The sequence below is a fragment of the Convolutriloba macropyga genome, chromosome 2 (genome assembly GCF_964194025.1).
Source record: "Convolutriloba macropyga chromosome 2, txConMacr16.3, whole genome shotgun sequence".
Taxonomy (NCBI): domain Eukaryota; kingdom Metazoa; phylum Xenacoelomorpha; order Acoela; family Convolutidae; genus Convolutriloba; species Convolutriloba macropyga.
Genome location: NC_134469.1, coordinates 20,770,023 through 20,788,087, shown reverse-complemented (window position 1 = coordinate 20,788,087; position 18,065 = coordinate 20,770,023). Strand labels below are relative to the sequence as shown.

At 35.4% G+C, this 18,065-nt stretch overlaps 1 protein-coding gene across 3 annotated transcripts in view; it reads left to right on the top strand.

Annotated features, from left to right (window-relative positions):
- LOC142357847 (unconventional myosin-XV-like) overlaps positions 1-18,065 on the top strand; it is a 163,282-nt gene that overhangs the window by 68,717 nt on the left and 76,500 nt on the right. For 2 of the 3 annotated variants that reach the window (XM_075409359.1, XM_075409353.1), the window contains 5 exons: positions 345-630; positions 932-1,019; positions 1,742-1,762; positions 15,586-15,729; positions 16,784-17,039. In XM_075409359.1, coding sequence (XP_075265474.1) covers positions 345-630; positions 932-1,019; positions 1,742-1,762; positions 15,586-15,729; positions 16,784-17,039 — 795 coding nt within the window. The remainder of the gene's footprint in view (positions 1-344; positions 631-931; positions 1,020-1,741; positions 1,763-15,585; positions 15,730-16,783; positions 17,040-18,065) is intronic. The other variant, XM_075409363.1, reaches the window with a different exon arrangement.

Below are 18,065 nucleotides of genomic sequence, written 5' to 3'. Positions count from 1 at the left end.
TTTCCTTGTATTTCAATTTTATTGATTGCTCTCAAACGAAATTTGAAACAGTTATTGCAATTTTGTGTGTCCTTTTGAAGCAAAAGTTTGGCTCGACCATTTTCTGCCAGAACTTTCTTTCGATTTTACTTCTTGAGTAACTTTTCCTCGCTTGACTTCTGCTTTTTTGTGAGTGATTTTAATTGAACGTGTATGGTTCTAACGTGAGGTCTTGGGTTCGAACCCTTCCCTAGCAAGAGGTTGTACATCATATAAGTTTATTTAGCCTATCACCCCTTCCAAATTGTTCGACTCTTCAGTCGTACGAGAGCAATTCGTCCGACGTTTGTCTGTTTGTTTTTCAGCACGAGCTTCACAAATGACTATCCAGAACCAGACTACAACTCGGCTTTCATTAACGGCAATTCCCACAATATTCTCATTCGAGGTGTGCGAGAATCTGCCCAACTGCAAATTGATTCGAGCCCTAAGTTATCACAAGAGGAGCTTGTTCAACGTCTATTGAAGGCCATTCAAGGAGAAGGCTCTCCGTCAAGTAATGAACTGTCGGAACAGGCAAATCGTCCGAATAGTTCTCCAGCATCCACACCCGTGGATGAGGATGTGGCAAGTGAAGAAAATGGAGATAATGTAATTGTTACCTTGTTTTTTGAAAATCAAATCAGCTTAGTTTCCTCTAGTCGTCGTCAGTTTCGATCCACCCTTGCCGAATCCCCATATGTTCCCTATATATCACGTGCTAAACGTTCGGACCGCGTGCTCTCACAATTGCATTTTCAATTTTTCGGACTTTCGTTTTTGCGAGTTTTGATAATACTTTCAATGAAAACCGCATTTCAATGCGTGGGGTCTCAACAGAGAAAGTATGCTAGTCATTGGACAAATAAACCAAAAGTAAACAATAAGCTGATGCAGTTAAGATGTGATTTAGGTAAGTAGGAGAATGAAGAAGCAGGCGCCCAGACCACCTCCTGGACAAAGTGGAGATGTCTCCCAAAGCATCAAAGTCATATCAAATGGTAAGACAACAGATTGCTATGTAATGCCCTGGATAAGTACACACTGCTTGTTATTCACCTTGAATTGTTCCCTACCCTAGTTGAAAGGTTGACTTCTGAAATGACTGGAGATCGGCGAGAAAAGACCTTGGGTCGATGTATGAAAAGACTATGTGGAAGCTGTTTTTGGTCTCGACCATGTAATTAAGGTAAGGAAAATACCCCTACCTCGACTTAACTGGTCGTTTTTATGTGTTCGGCCTTTCAACCTGGGTAACGCTAATAGTAGTTCCTTTTCCTCCCTCAGTCTTCTAACTCAAAAATGATTTTGATCCTATAGAAAGATCCTGAGAACTGATTAATCTTTGTGAACATAACCAACCATTCTTATTTGATCCTTAAACTTAACCTCTCTAATGAGTAAAAGTATTGGAACTGCATCTATGTGACGACCTAAAACTGAATCATTACTTCAAAAATAGCATTGCTGCATGAAACCTGGAGTATTATTTTTTTTGTCGAAAATGGACGTTTTCATTGCTTGTGTGTGTGATTGAATTCAGGCTTCTAAACGTGGTTTTGAAATCATAACTGACCGATTTTGCTTTTACTCATAAAATTGCACTAGAATAATGAAGCTACATGATTGGATGATTCACACTAAATTAAAATAAAGTAAATTTTGCACTCATGCATTATTGTTCATTGGCGTCACCCAATTACTAACCATGTTTTGATTTTAGTCTATAAAACCGGAGCTTATAGTAAGTGCGCTTTGTATGATTTCTCTTTCTGAAAGCTTGAGCAATGCATGTTTCGGATCTTTTAGTTTGTGACCCCCCCCCCCCCCCCAAGTATGTTAGCACCTCCCAGTTACAGAGCACGTGTGATTACATAGTAAATTTTATTTAAACGTATGGCACGTGCGTCGTGGGTGCAAATAATTTGAACCCACTAAGCTGGGGGACACAAACGGAAAAGATCCCATGTTTCTCAATGGCGTGGTTAATAGTTTACTGGTGTGACTCATTTAAACCTGATTTCATGGTAAATGTGGTTCAGCTGTTTTCCATCATTTTGTGTGAAGTGGGATATTTTGTGCTAAATTTGACTGCCGGTATTTTGCGATGGATTGAGTACGCCATGCATAATGAATTTGGGGATGTTGGCTAAAGGTCCAAATTGTCAGATTTTATTTTTTTAACCTCATCATCGATTTCTTTCCAACCCTACTCAGTCCGAGCAGGTACTTTGTGCTCCGATGGATTTTTATATCAGTCACTTTTTGCCCATTAATTTATCATAAAGTTGTTAGGGGTATCATCAGAAAGAATTTATTTCAACGTAAGTTTAAGTGAATATGAGGTCTATTTGAGCCTTCTTCGGTTTTAGGTAATTTTTATTTTATAATTCACTCTGTTCAGCTATAACATTTAATATTATTAATACAAAAATGTGAGCCGAGAAAAAGCGTTTTGCGGTCCCCTTGGTTTTTTTCTCAAACGAAGTTTATTGCTATTACGATGGTCTTGGTGGTCTTTTTAATACGATTTTGCGTCTGACAGATGAATTTTAACTTTTCATCTTGACCAACGGGATGAACTGGTAAAACCTCGGGCATTAAGTTGGAAGGGCCAGAAGCCTTCTTTGACTTTCTGAGAAAATAAACTGACTTTCAGGAAATTGAGTGATTTTGAAGAATTTTTTTTCAATTTCATTTTTTTCCTGATTTCGAAATTTTTGTCATTAGCGTTGTAATAATCAAGTCATCTGATCAAGTTGAAGCTGATTTTAGCCGCTGAGTGTTTACATATTGATGACATTTGATGCAGAATTGGCTAATTTCGCAAATTTACTGTAGATTTTTTAAACGTTTTAATAGTTTTTAACAGCCGTCCCATCTTAGCCGGCTACTATGGCAGGCTATATATTTTCTTTACTAAGACGGAAATGAAAATTTGTTTTGCTTTTACGTAAGTCTCAACATTTTGTTTAAAATCATTTTGACACTTCTCTGGGCTAGTTTTATTCGTCGCCCATTTTACTCAAATAGCTTTCAACAGCAGCTAAAACGAACTGAATCATAAAAACGAAATTAAGAAAAAAACGGGATAAACCCATTCTAGAAAGTCCAGTTTTAGATGCTCACTGTTTTTATAAGCCTTTGTTACCATCTAAAAGTATATGTTAGCGTATATTTTGGGAAGGCTAAGGCAATTAGAGCTCAAAGCCGAGGGGGCTTTTGCATGCGGCTGAGCTCGTATTGCTTAATGTTTTTTCGCAACTATAAATTTTTAGACCTCAATTTTGCTTTTTGAAGTTCTAACTTAATTTTTTAATAGATAACGTTGTTTGTCGCAATTAAATACACTTGTATTGTTGCGTTGGGAGGCCTTTTTAATAATGTGATAAAATATTTGACTTTTCGGCGCAACTTCGAGCTATTTTAAAATTTGCCCTGTTGGATGCTTCTTTTGACGGTTTTGTGATCTCATTATTTTTCATAGCAAATGGGGAGTTTTTCCGGTTAAAATTAGCTATATTTAGAGGTTTATTTGTTCTTTCGTTTTAAGAAATTTCATTTTTGAGTTGTGTTTGCTTAAACAATGGGGCGAGTGTAATCAAATTTTTGCCCATTTTCTCTAATTTTAAAAATAGTTTTTTTTCCGTTTCTTCTGAATCAGGCTTTTGGCAATAGCTTTGTTCACTAATTAACATAGATCTATTAAATAGGTATTGCTTCCAAGACTTGAAAGTTCAAGCTGCCATACATCCAAGTTTTTACTGAAATAAAATCCTGATTTCGTGATCCCTTCCGATTTTTTGTTGTTTGCCTTTCACCACTTGTTGTCTAGTGTTTCTATGACTGGAACTACAGAGTGCAGCGATCGAGCAGAAGAAATAATTAACGGCTGTTCCTAAATAACATTCGAGCGGTAACATTTGAACTTTATTTTGCCTTTTTGTAACAATTCATGTTATTTTCCCTTTCCTCGTGCGTTTCTTGTTTTTTCTTTTTTATCAAATGGGGATCACTTATTAAAGAGAAGTAGGATTTTTCCTGCTAAATTTGACTGCTTTGAATATTCCATGCATAATGAATTTGGGGATGTTGGCTAAAGGTCCATATTGTCAGATTTTATTGTGTTAACCTCATCATCGATTTCTTTCCAACCCTACTCAGTCTGAGCAGGTACTTTGTGCTCAGACGGATTTTTATATCAGTCACTTTTTGCCCATTAATTTATCATAAAGTTGTTAGGGGTATCATCAGAAAGAATTTATTTCAACGTAAGTTTAAGTGAATATGAGGTCTATTTGAGCCTTCTTCGGTTTTAGGTAATTTTTATTTTATAATTCACTCTGTTCAGCTATAACATTTAATATTATTAATGCAAAAATGTGAGCCGAGAAAAAGCGTTTTGCGGTCCTCTTGGTTGCGTAAGCTGGGGTAAATTGTTATGAGATACTTTTCCAGATATCTTTTTGGCCTTTCATGTTCTTTTTCCTGTTCTCGAGTCGGTTTAGTAATTTTCCATCTGTGTTTGTTTATATTTTTTCATGGCTTTGAGCTTTTGAAGCGGGATAAACACGTAAAGCTCGGCAGGCATTAAGTTGCAGTAGAGGACAGCAGCTGATTTAGTAGCTTTTTGAGTGCTTAATGTGCTGGAACTACCGTAGGGCCTAAAAGGTGAAAATGACGTTTTCCGTTCCCCGTTTTTGAGCTCTGCAATCAGCAATTTTTTCTTGTTTTGTCAATTGTTTATTGCCGCCGTCAGCCTCTCAATGGCTATTGTTTAGGCGCTCTCTTTTTTTAACAATTCAAAGAATTTGTATTGTATTGGGGCGCTGTCTTTTTTTAAGATCTGTTGATACGTTTTCATGATTTTTGAAGTCAAATTGGAGTAGTGATGTTGGTCACGCCGAAATAGAAAATGGAGCGAAAAAGAGAGTGGTTTTGCGTCGTGACATTTTTTCGCTCTAATTTTAGGTTGTCAGTTTTCATTAGAGCTATTGCTAGCTGACATTAGTATTAAGCTTAATAGCTTCGGTTTAGAAGCTGAATTAAGGATTGTTTTAGAATCCAACCGGAACTGCATGCCAGATTAGAACACTTTTTGACACTAAAAAAAAAACAAAAAAAATTCGATCTACTTATATCTTTTTTTCTTTTTCTGTTTCGATCCCGATATGCATCAGGCGCGTCAACGGTGGCCAGTTTCCGGCAATCTGCTGGCTATGTTTGTAAACGTATTGGTCTTTTTTATGCAGATTTTTTGCTTGACCGTTTTTGCGCTTTTCTTCTTTGACTTCTCAAGTGTCTTTTTCACGCTTTCGTGCTTCATTTTTGAGTGATCTCTATTCTCAATCCGAAGAAAAGCTTGTTGAAAATAAAAACGATTGCAGAATAGTAACTAATAGGGACTGCTAGCCGAGTAGGCATTGCTTCTGGGTAGCGATTCCATTGTTTTTAAACTCTCAGAATATTTATGCTGTCTTATGGACCCTACTACTATTATTACTGTATCATAATGACCTACCTCACTCTCTAAATAACCTAATTTTGAGGTCACTAAATGTTATTTTTGACCCGTTCGTGTTCAATGAAGTAATTCGGTATAATGAAGGATGTTAATAATAAAGCAGGGCGACAAAAATGATGTTGAAATGTTTTGAAAAAAATGGAAATTCTTGTTTTTGTAAATGGGTTTTATATCTGTTACTATAAATATTCTACAGTATGTGAGTTTATTTGGCAGCTGATTTGGCAAGCTGTATATATTCTTGTTTTTTTTTTGGTTTTGATGCTGGAATTGGGAATTATCAAGTAGCTATATAAAACATTTGTATTGGCCTAAATTCCCTCAAGTACTTTGGAGAATTTCAGTCTTTTAGTCTTGGCCTTGATTTGGCAAGTCTCTACTGTTAACATAGAGAATTGCCAAGCTTTCAAGTCTCTTTTTCGTCCCCGTAGATAAGGAAAGGGACATCGTACTTTGCAATTGGTCCTCTTATTGTTCAGACCCACTTTAGTGGGGGAGGAACTATATACTCAACTGGGTTTTGTTTTGTTCAGTCAATTTTCGCCAATCGATTCATTCATCGTACATAGTTGTGAGTGTTATCATTAGATGGCTTGTCAAGCGTAGAATTTCAAATCAAAAGATTTTAATTTCGTTTTTACGAGGAACTGTAAACATCAGCCAATTTCCGTTGTTTTGTTCACATTTTTCGTAATTTTTGCTGAGTTTTTAATCCAGTTCGCAAAAATATGATATTGTTAAAGATAGTCTCATTGGTTTTACGTTATAGCTAAACCAGAGTTATTGCGTCGTTTTAACTGTTTTGGCTAAAATGTTGGCTTAAAAACTCTTGTCAGAGTCTTCGTTTACTCAGATAAGGCCTTTTAAACTCCGGTTCCTAAGAAAGTGTTCTGGGTTTAACATTTTTACGGTCTTTCGCTAATTTAATTCGATATTTATAAGAAATTCATTTATTTCTGATATTTTATGATTTTTGTTTGCCAAGAAGATTAAGGAGGTCAATAATAGGAAGTCACTGTCAAGTTCAAATGAGGTCAAGTGAATGTATAAACTTTCACATTCGATCAAAGCTAAACAAAGCAAAACAGAACTTCAATTACCTCAGACACAAGGTCCCATACAGTTTGCCGAACAAAGTTAAATTCAACCTGTATTCGGCTTGTGTTTTGTCTGTGTTACTGTATGGTTCTGCTGCCTGGCATGCCGGTCTAACTCATTTGCGATTGCTCGAGAAGTTTAACGAAAAATGTTTGCGTTGGTGCTTTGGTAAAAAGAGCTATAGTGATTTATTGTTGGCTGCTGATACGATTCCCATTGCATACCAGCTTCTAAACATTGATCTGAAACTTTTTGCTACCATCGCTACAGGAAAGAGTTGTATTACGTTCGAAAATTTTTTCATTCTTAAGAAGAAGAACAGATCTTTACGCAGCGAGAACAAACAGTACCTGGTTTCTAAATACCCACGCAAATCGGTCACTGAAACATCATTTTTTTAACAGAGTAACTCTTTTGGTCAACGATTTTAACGATTCTAGTGATATAAACATTTTATTTCCCCCTGCAAATATTAAATCGCTCTTAAAGGGTTTCTTCGTCAGTCTACGTGATTTAAAATACGATATATCAAGAACCTGTACATGGTCAATCAAATGTCGCTGTGCCGTTTGCAGATGTTGAATGTATTTTAGAATATTTCCTTTAATTCATATATATTTTTTTACTGCTACCTTGTGTAAAGATCTTTTCTAGTACTGTCAAAAATCCTTCAATGGTAAATTCAAGTCTTTTACTACTACTACTACTACTACTACTACTACTACTACTACTACTACTACTACTACTACTACTACTACTACTATATTGTTTTCTGAGTGAATATCATGGTTTTTATGGCTCCGGTTTTTATGGCTCTGACCAATTGTTTCGTAACTTTTTGATGAATTGTTGAGCTCTGTCAGCTTTTAATTGCTCTCAAACGAAGTTTGTAGCAATTATATTAGTCTTGTCGGTCTTTTGTTAATGCGATTTTTCGCTTGACCGATTTTTTGTCTGACGCTTTTGACTTTTCGTCCTCAAAAACGGGATAAACAGGTAGCGCCCAGCAGGCATTAAGAGCTCTTAGAGCCTTTCAGCTCTGTTTCAGATGAAACTGTTTTGGAGACTTATACTTATACTTCTGGTGTGAAGGGCGGTTCTTAGGGTCTTAGAGGTTGAAGACACCCCCATTTTTGACCCCTCCCCCTATTGCCCCACACCCCCACCGCGCTGTTGCCCCCACCCCAATGTCCCCCCCAATCTGAGCCCCCCCTGGCCAGCTACTGACGATCAACCGCTTGCTAAAAACGCAAATTTACTTCTTTGCAATTTTTTTCAAGCTTTTTGAAAAATTTTGACATTTTTGGACTTTTATCAGTCCTAGGTCTCAAAGAACCTCCTCTAGGGTTTGATATTAGGTTACTGCATTGTTTCTAGTGGTAATCGAATGGTTTCAACATTTTTAACATCACGAAATCACGAATTTAAGCAATTTTTTGACAAAACGTGCAATTTTTTCAAATTTTTTGACATTTGTTTTCCTTATTCACGTCTTTCCAGACCCAGGGGCCAGAAAGGGGGTTGATAATCTTAAGGGGGTTGATAATATGTTACTGACAAATTTTTAATGGCCATGGAATAGTTTTTGAACTTTTTAATGTCACAAATTTTAGCAATTTTTTGATAAAACGTGCTTTTTTTTCAAGTTTTTTTTGAAATTTTTTTTATAGTTTTTTAGATTTTTCCAGCCTCAAGAGCCAAGGAACCTCCTCTAGGGTTTGAAAATAGGTTACTGAATAATTTTTAGATTAAGTGGAATGTCTTGGAAGATTTAAATAACTCGAATTTTAGCATATTTTTGATATTTTTAGCCATTTTTTTTTCCAATTTTTTGACATTTATACTAATTATTCAGATTTTTTGAACCTCAAAGGTCTGAAAGCCTCCGCTAGGGTTTGATAATAAGTTACTGGAAAATTTTTTTTGGTCATGGATTAATTTTCATCTTTTTAATATCACAAGTTGTTGCAATTTTTTTCATAAAACTTGCAATTTTTTGTAATTTTTAAAATTTTTGTAATTTCTTAGGTTCTCTAGCCTCAAGTGCCATAGAACTTCCTCTAGGGTTTGATAATATATTACTGCATAGTTTAGTGATGTAGTGGATTGTTCTTCAAGATTTTAATATCACGAATTTAAGCCTTTATTAAAAATATTTGCAGTTTTTCATGTTTTTGATTGTTTTCCGGCAACAGAGGCCCTCGAACCTCCTCGAAGGTTTGATAGTAAGCTGCTGCATAGTTCCTGGAGTTAATGGGATGGTGATCAACTTTTTCATGACTTCAATTTTAGTAAGTTTTGGATAACATTTAAACTTTTCAAATTTTTGGAAAATTTGTATGTTCCAAGTGTATTGATCTTCGAGCCTGTGAAACTATTTCTGGCTTGAACAGGAGTACCGGATAGTCTCTCAAGACAATCAATTGGTTCCTAAGATATAAATGTCTTGCGTAATGCCATCTTTGCGCAATGTAATCATCTCTGATCCTCATTATCAATGAGTTGTAGGTGAAATGTTTTTATAACTTATCTAACAGGCACTTTTTAGGAAACCATTGTTAATTGCTCTCAAAATCAATTTGTAGCAAATTTATAAACCCTGTTTGTCTTTTATGCAATTTATCGCTTGGCCGATTTTTCCTCTGACGCATTTGACTTTCGTCTTCAGAAAGGGGATAAAGATGTAGTGCCCTGGGGTCACTAAACCGTAGCTAGTTGTTGACGAAGCCAACCGCTCGCCGGTCGTTTGAGAGCAATTCGCCCGACGTTAGTCGGTTATGTTTGATGTTCTTTTTGCACTGTTATGACTGATTCTAATGAATCAAATGTCTAACTCTCTAGCTAAGGAGCTATTGTAGAAACTATGGAAAGCTTTCAGTTGATACGTAGGGTTTTTTCACTACGTATTGGCCAGCTACTGACGATCAACCGCTTGCTAAAAACGCAAATTTATACTTTTTTGCAATTTTTTTCAAGCTTTTTGAAAAATTTTGACATTTTTGGACTTTTATCAGCCCTAGGTCTCAAAGAACCTCCTCTAGGGTTTGATATTAGGTTACTGCATTGTTTCTAGTGGTAATCGAATGGTTTCAACATTTTTAACATCACGAAATCACGAATTTAAGCAATTTTTTGACAAAACGTGCAATTTTTTCAAATTTTTTGACATTTGTTTTCCTTCACGTCTTTCCAGACCCAGGGGCCAGAAAGGGGGTTGATAATCTTAAGGGGGTTGATAATATGTTACCGACAAATTTTTAATGGCCATGGATTAGTTTTTGATCTTTTTAATGTCACAAATTTTAGCAATTTTTTGATAAAACGTGCTTTTTTTCAGGTTTTTTTTGAAATCTTTTATAGTTTTTTAGATTTTTCCAGTCTCAAGAGCCAAGGAACCTCCTCTAGGGTTTGAAAATAGGTTGCTGAATAATTTTTAGATTAAGTGGAATGTCTTGCAAGATTTTAATAACTCGAATTTTAGCATATTTTTGATGTTTTTAGCCATTTTTTTTCCAATTTTTTGACATTTATACTAATTATTCAGATTTTTTGAACCTCAAGGGTCTGAAAGCCTCCGCTAGGGTTTGATAATAAGTTACTGGAAAATTTTTGTTTTTCATGGATTAATTTTCATCTTTTTAATATCACAAGTTGTTGCAATTTTTTTCATAAAACTTGCATTTTTTTTTAAGTTTTAAAATTTTTGTAATTTCTTAGGTTCTCTAGCCTCAAGTGCCATAGAACTTCCTCTAGGGTTTGATAATATATTACTGCATAGTTTAGTGATGTAGTGGAATGTTCTTCAAGAATTTAAGCCTTTATTAAAAATATTTGCAGTTTTTCATGTTTTTGTTTTCCGGCAACAGAGGCCCTCGAACCTCCTCGAAGGTTTGATAGTAAGCTGCTGCATAGTTCCTGGAGTTAATGGGATGGTAATCAACTTTTTCATGACTTCAATTTTAGTAAGTTTTGGATAACATTTAAACTTTTCAAATTTTTGGAAAATTTGTATGTTCCAAGTGTATTGATCTTCGAGCCTGTGAAACTATTTCTGGCTTGAACAGGAGTACCGGATAGTCTCTCAAGACAATGAATTGGTTCCTAAGATATAAATGTCTTGCGTAATGCCATCTTTGCGCAATGTAATCATCTCTGATCCTCATTATCAATGAGTTGTAGGTGAAATGTTTTTATAACTTATCTAACAGGCACTTTTTAGGAAACCATTGTTAATTGCTCTCAAAATCAATTTGTAGCAAATTTATTACCCTGTTTGTCTTTTATGCAATTTATCGCTTGGCCGATTTTTCCTCTGACCCATTTGACTTTCGTCTTCAGAAAGGGGATAAAGATGTAGTGCCCTGGGGTCACTAAACCGTAGCTAGTTGTTGACGAAGCCAACCGCTCGCCGGTCGTTTGAGAGCAATTCGCCCGACGTTAGTCGGTTATCTTTGATGTTCTTTTTGCACTGTTATGACTGATTCTAATGAATCAAGTGTCTAACTCTCTAGCTAGGGAGCTATTGTAGAAACTATGGAAAGCTTTCAGTTGATACGTAGGGTTTTTTCACTAATATAACTTAATAATTATCCAAAATTCATAATTTATTATTGATATATTGACTTTGCTTGTCCACTTATGTTTGTAAAAAATTTGTAAAAAATTGTTTGTTTCACTGGACGAGCAGGAATAACAAGGTTAGCTTCGGTCTAAGTGTGGAGTCCAATGGATTTAAATTCACGGATTAAATTGTAACAATTAAACGGATGACATTATTATTTTACATTATTTACATTACGCAGTGAAATTCACGGATTTAAATTGCGGATTTAAATTACGGATTTGAATTCACGGATTAAATTGTAACAATTAAACGGATTACATTATCATTTTACTTTATTTAACATTACGCAGTAATTTCAAACCCAACTTCGATTATGGAGAGGTCAAATTTCCATGCAATTAGTATTCAATGAAAATACATGATTATTTCAGCGAAAAGCTTGTGGTTTTTTAATAGACGCCCTCATCTTCTCAGCCGGCTATTATAGCGCTCCTATTTTTTACAATCCGAGAATTGGATTGTATTGGTGCTGTCTTTTTACAATTAAAATAATTTGAATTGTATTGGGGCGCTGTCTTTTTTTGGGGCGCTGTCTATAAGATCGGTTCACATTTTCATGTTTTTTGAAGTAAAATTGGAGTAGTGATTTTGGTCACGCCGAAACAGGAAGTGGAGCCAAAAAGCGAGTGGTTTTGCGGCGTGAATTTTTTTCGCTCTAATTTTAAAGTAGAGTGAGAACATGGCGTTTGAACAAAAATTCATGTTTCTCGGTAGTGGTTTTTTGTTCACATGCGGCAATTTCACCCTGATTTTTACTGTTTTTTTGATTTTTTGGATCACATTTTTTTCTAAATGGCTTTCCCAATCCATTCACAGCTCATTCTAGGCCTAGTTTTTTGTTTGAATTGAATTTTCATTTCTCGCTAGTGGTCTTTTTTCACATACGGCATATTGACATTGATTTTCTGTTTTCTTATTTTATGATCTGATTTTTTTAAAATGGTTTTCTCAATTCACTCATAGTCCATTTTCGGTCTAGTTTTTCTGTTTAGTCAAAGAAAGTTCTTTGAATTGTACGTCAGGACTTGTCCTGCTATGTTTTTTTTATTTTTGTAAGATGTTTTCACACCTGTTTTCATGACTTTGAGCTTTCAAAACGTGATAAACAGGTAAAGCTCAGCGGGTATCAAGTTTCATCAGAGGCCCGCGTTTGGTAGTCCCTCAAGTACTCAGAGTGGTGAAGCTACTGGGAAGGCCGTAATTCAAGGCTAAAAGGTAATTTTTGGGAGTTTTTGTTAGACCAGTCTGAAATTGGGGTATATTGAAGTTGATAAAGGTCCTTTGCAAGACTTAATTGTTTTTTACAGCCACTTTAAGCGCTATATCTATTGCTACACCAAACTTAAACACGGTAATTTATACAAACTTTTTCAAATTGTTTGAAAATTTTTGGCATTTTTGAGTTGTTTCAGACTTTGATACCAAAAAAGCTCTTCTGGGGTCTAATAATAGGTTATTGCATAGTTTCTAGTAATAATGAAATGGTTTTAAACATTTTAACTTCATGAATTTTACCAATTTTTTAAAGTCAAACTTGGTTTTTTTTCCAAATTTTCTGACATTTTTGTCATTATTCAAGTTTTCCAGCCCCAGGGGGCAAGAAGCATCATCTAGGGTTTTCTAACAGATTACTGAAAACATTTGTTGGCCATGGAATGGTATTCAACATTTTAATATCTTTTACCAATTTTTTGATAATGTTGCAATTTTTTTCTTTAAATTTCTGAAATTTTTATTCAGTGGCCAGGGAACCTCCTATAGGGTTTGCTAGTATGTTACTAGATAGTTTTTAGGGGCAATAAAATGGTTTCCATTTTTTTAATTTTGCAATTGTAGGGAATTTTTAAAATAAAGCTTGCATTTTAAAACTTTCGATTGTTTTCAAATTTTTCGATTTTGTCATTTTTTTCGAGTTTAACTATCTTTACTGGCCAACGAAACTTTTTAAATGTTGTAGACGGTTTACAAAACAGAACTCCAGTGTCAAAAAATGTTTTGACTTTTTTATAGCCCTATTTTTGGAAATTTTCTTTAAATTTTCTCTTCTCAGTTTCTTGATGCATTTGTCATATTTGTGCACTTTATCTACTTTTAGTGGCAGTTATATACAGCCTTCAAGTTAAAAGCTTCAAGGGTTTTAGCAATGATCGTTTTTTTGGTTAGTTTGTTTGATTCTTTTAGTTTCTCAACTTTTCAGATTTTGTCTTGTTGGCTGCGCTTGTTCAATTGATCTGCTGGTCACGTTCATTAGGTCTGTCTTTCATTCGATTACTTGGAATGCTTTTCAGGACTTGTCCTGCTATGTTTTTTTACTTCGTCGAACTTTTTTTTTCGCTTGACCTTGTCGCTTTTTCGACATCTGGCGTGAAATCTTTTTGACTTCTCTAGGCTAGTTTCTCTCCTGTCATTCTGCTCAAAGTCCTTTTAAACAGCAGCTACTCAGCAAAGCAATTCAAAATGAAGAGAGTCAGTATAAAAAATCAAAGTCAGAAATAGAAACGGGATAAACCCATAATGCCCATTTTTAGATGCCCGGTACTTGAACTTTTTTCCCATAAGTTTTAGTTACTATCTATAATGCTTATTGTTAATCATATGAGACCCTGTAGCCTCTCACTGAGAGACAAGAGTATGTTCAACTACGAAATGACATCAAAATAAATCGCACTTAAAAATATTTTTGCACAAAAATTAATTTTTGTTGATATTTTCTTTTCTTTCAATCCCAATAGAGTTATGGGAATCAACGGCGGCTATTTTCTGGCAATCTGCCGGGTATGTTTTTGGCTTCAACATCGTTTGCGTAAAATTGTTTGAAGTTGTGTTTTCTGCTTGTATTAGGTTTTACTTTGTAGTTTTTTTTAACTTAGTCTCACTAATGGCATCTCCAACTGGTTTCATAAGCGGTAACAATGTTATATAGTTTTTGTTTGTTAATGGAAAGTTTTTGATTGTATTTACTTATGGTTTTCGAAAAAAGGTTTTTGACGTTTGGAACCTTTAATTTTCTTTCTGTCAACTTTAGCGTTTTCTCACCAACGAGAGGTCGCATTTTCCTTCAAGAGAATTAAAATGTAGTCTTATTTGCTAATTTATTGATTCTACGGGTTTTAATATTTTTTTATTTTTGTACATTTTGCAGTTTTTGAGATACTTTATTGCTGCCTTTACCGATTATCGCCTTATTGGCCAGTCACATATCACATCAATTGCGTTGAAAGAAGGCGCAATCAAATTTTTTTATTGGTGCTTTGCTGTAAGCTGAGCGGAGCTATATTGGGGTGCTCTTGGTTTTTTTTCGTCGTCTGACGCTCTTTTTGTTTTAAATTCGTTTACACAGCAAAGCTAAAAAAGTCGGACTTTCTGAATCGCTTGTTTCTGTCACTAACGTCATTTGCGCGCGTGACGTCATTTCTCACTCTCTAGCCAACGTTTTTAGGTCACTTTTAGGGCGTGATTAGATTTTGATCATACGTGACTTACCTCACTCAATAAAATGTCTTTTGCACTTCAAAACTTAACTTTAATTTGAATTAGTTTGAGGTCAAAGGAACTCATTTGTGTAACAAAGGTCCCAAATGAAAAGTCTTCTGCAAAATGAATGTTAACAAGCTTTATTAATTTAAGGATGGAGGTTTTTTACATAGCTTTTTGAGCTTATATCTGTATCTGTTTGTATCTCTAGTAGTATTTTGAGTTGTGATGTAGCCGACATGTAGCTGATGTCAATATACTCGTTCCCAATGATGTAGCCTCTAAAAGGGCTCTAAATGTAGTTTGGCAAGAATTACTTGGACGTCAATTGATTTGTTTTGTAGATTTTCATTATTTTGGCCACAAATGGACGTGACTTATAGAGCCTTCGAGTCTCTCGGCTACTGGTGTTTCATGCATTGGTATAGTGTGGCAGAAAATGTAGATAGTTAGATATTAAAGAAGCATCAATATTCTTAGAGATTTTCCTTGCTTCTGATATCTTGCCATGCAAAATTAAACTGCTTTTTGCATAAGCTTCGCTGCATTGAAAACGTTTGGGTTACATGCGTCACTTTCTTCAAAAGTTACATGCTTGCTAGAAACTAATTTTATGTATTTAGGAATTTTACTTACCATGAGAATGAAAATTCCTTTCTCAGGAAGTGCAGAGATCTAAATAATTGTCAGAAACAGAAAGCTTTGAAACTGTGAGTAAAAATATTGTATAAAAAGTGGAACTGTGTTTGCCCTGATTGGTCAGATTTTCAGGTGTGATTTTATCTGAGGGCAACAACTGAGATATACTTCTGCTTTGCTTACTTATTTCTAGTTGTGCATTATTAAGATGAGTGGGCGGAGAGTGAGGGTGAGAAGAGACGTAAAGAGAGCGTGGCTGTGGTGACGAAGGAGATGAAACACTCCATCAGGATGTTGAAGGAGAATAAAGCTGGTCATGTTCTGCAAGTTGCAGATGCATTCAAAAGCCAAGGTACAGTTTTAAAGGAGTAGTTCCTCTTTATTCAGGTATGCTCATAAGATGATGGTTATGTCTGGCTTCGGGAAAAAAGACAAAAAATCCTTAATTTTAGATTTGTTATAAACCCCTCAAGGAAGAACACCCCACTTGACTGTTTATGAGCTGCTCATTTAGCGCGCTCGGTCATGACTGCCGGGCCATGGCCATGCCTACCATCGCAATCGAGCAAATTATTAGGACTGAAATTCACTTTTAATATAGAGGTTAATTTCCTTGGGGGTCTATGGTTTAGATGTTTAATTGCTGACGAACGAAGTGTGAATTATTGTAAACGTGTGTATGTTTTTTATGCAAAATTTTGCTTGACTGTTTTAGTGCTTTTGTTCCAGAACATTCTTTGGCTTCTTGGGTGACTTTTTCACGCTTGAGTTCTTCATTGTTGAGTGTTATATATAACTCGCTTTTATTCTGAAATTAAGTCGTTGCCAATGTAATAGTGATTGTGAGAGAAAGAGAGTAAATATCATTGTAGCTTATTGGTTACGATGTTGGACTGGTAATCTGGAGGTCACGGGTTCTACCCCTTGCGGCGGTCGGTACTTTTTGCACCCTTAAATCTTTTCTCAGTAACACTCCCTCTAAATTAAATTGGCCAGCTTGTCGTTCGAGAACAATTCTTCCGACGCTAGTCGGTTTATGTTTCCTATCTAAAATTAGGTAGTTTTTTTCCGTGGGGGTTTATCCTAGACCCGGTTAGTCAGTCTTCACCATAAATATGCACATATTTGTCTAAATCATCCATATTTACTCAAAAATTTGTAAATGTTGATCTAAGACCAAATCTAAGAATCCAAATGCATAGGATTGAAGATGTATTTGTATTCATTTTTGGAAACGTAGCCGTACAATTTTCCTAGTTTTCTTCTTGGTAATAAATTGTTTATCATACTTTATAAGAGATTTTTTTATTACATGCTGTATTATTTAAAGGAGCTGATTATATGAAATTTTTCAGATGGTAGGTCTGATTTTGCGTTGTAGAATTGAAATTTGGGTAAATTTTTAGGAATCTTTTTGGCTGGACGTGGTCTTGGAGAGCATTTGAACCACAAGAAAATGAACAGCAGTCAAAATGGCTCTTCGTCCTCACGAAAAGAAAGAGGAGGAGATGGCATGAACACAGAAGGTGACGGTGGAAGCAGCTCTGGAGAGTCAGGCACACCTGTTGGTGAAAGAGCAGTGGCAGTGCAGAGAATGATGCACGACAAAGTCAAAAATGGCGGCAGTGTCCACGACTCTAGACAGAATGTACTGGATGAAATGTAAGCATAAGCTCATTTATCGTTTTCAAATTTTTTGAAAGAGTTGTTTGCTAGAAAACTGCTCATCAATTTTCGAGCGAACTTATTGGAGGACAGAAGATAATAAGCGAAAGCTATGCTTAATTACTCTTGAACAAAGTTTGAAGCAATTATTGTAAAAGTGTGTCTTTTTACGGCTCGAAGAGGAGTATTGATATCCTTCAGATTTTTTTAGCTGAGGCAATTTTTTTAACGTTTGGACTCTAACATCTGTTCAAATATTAATTCATGTTTGATTGCTCTCGAACGAAGTTTGAAGCAATTTTTGTAAACATTTTTGGTCTTTTTATGCAAAACTTTCGCTTGACTGATTTGACTTTTCAGTGACTTTTGCGCCCTTGACTTTTAAAGTAATGTTAAAAGTCAAAGACAACTGCAAACCTACCTTCTCGTGTTTTGACTCGTTTTTTGACTTTTAGTATCAAAGAAAAAAGAACAAAAAACCAAAAATTAGCTGGAGCATGTTTGTTCGTAACTTTAACTTTGACTACCTACATTTGACTGTTCGTATCTTTCGCTCACCTACCTATCAGCATCGACACCTGACATTCCACTCGTATATCTTTATTTTTCTGAGTTTTCAATTACACCACCGCAACACATACACGCATGCCCACAACGACTGAAACGGGCTGCGGTAGAATTGAGCCCCGATTAGTCGTTATAAGTTTCTGCGATGTTCTTCGGTTAAATGAGTCTTTCGCCCTATAAACCCCACATTCCGTAAATACATTTTAATGGGTGGTTATAATGTGAAGGAGCTATACTGAAAAGACGCGCTTTTGTTCAAAATGAGATTGATTTTTTTTGGAATGGGCATTTTAATTCCTATATTAAAGGCGTGAGCTTTAAAAAGGGAGCAATTTTTTCACATTTTTGTGCCTTTAGATGTGCGCGTTTAAGGCAACAATCTGAGAGCATGGTATAATTACTCCTGAACAAGAATTGAAGCAATTATTGTAAAAGTGTATGTTTTTAAGGCTCGAA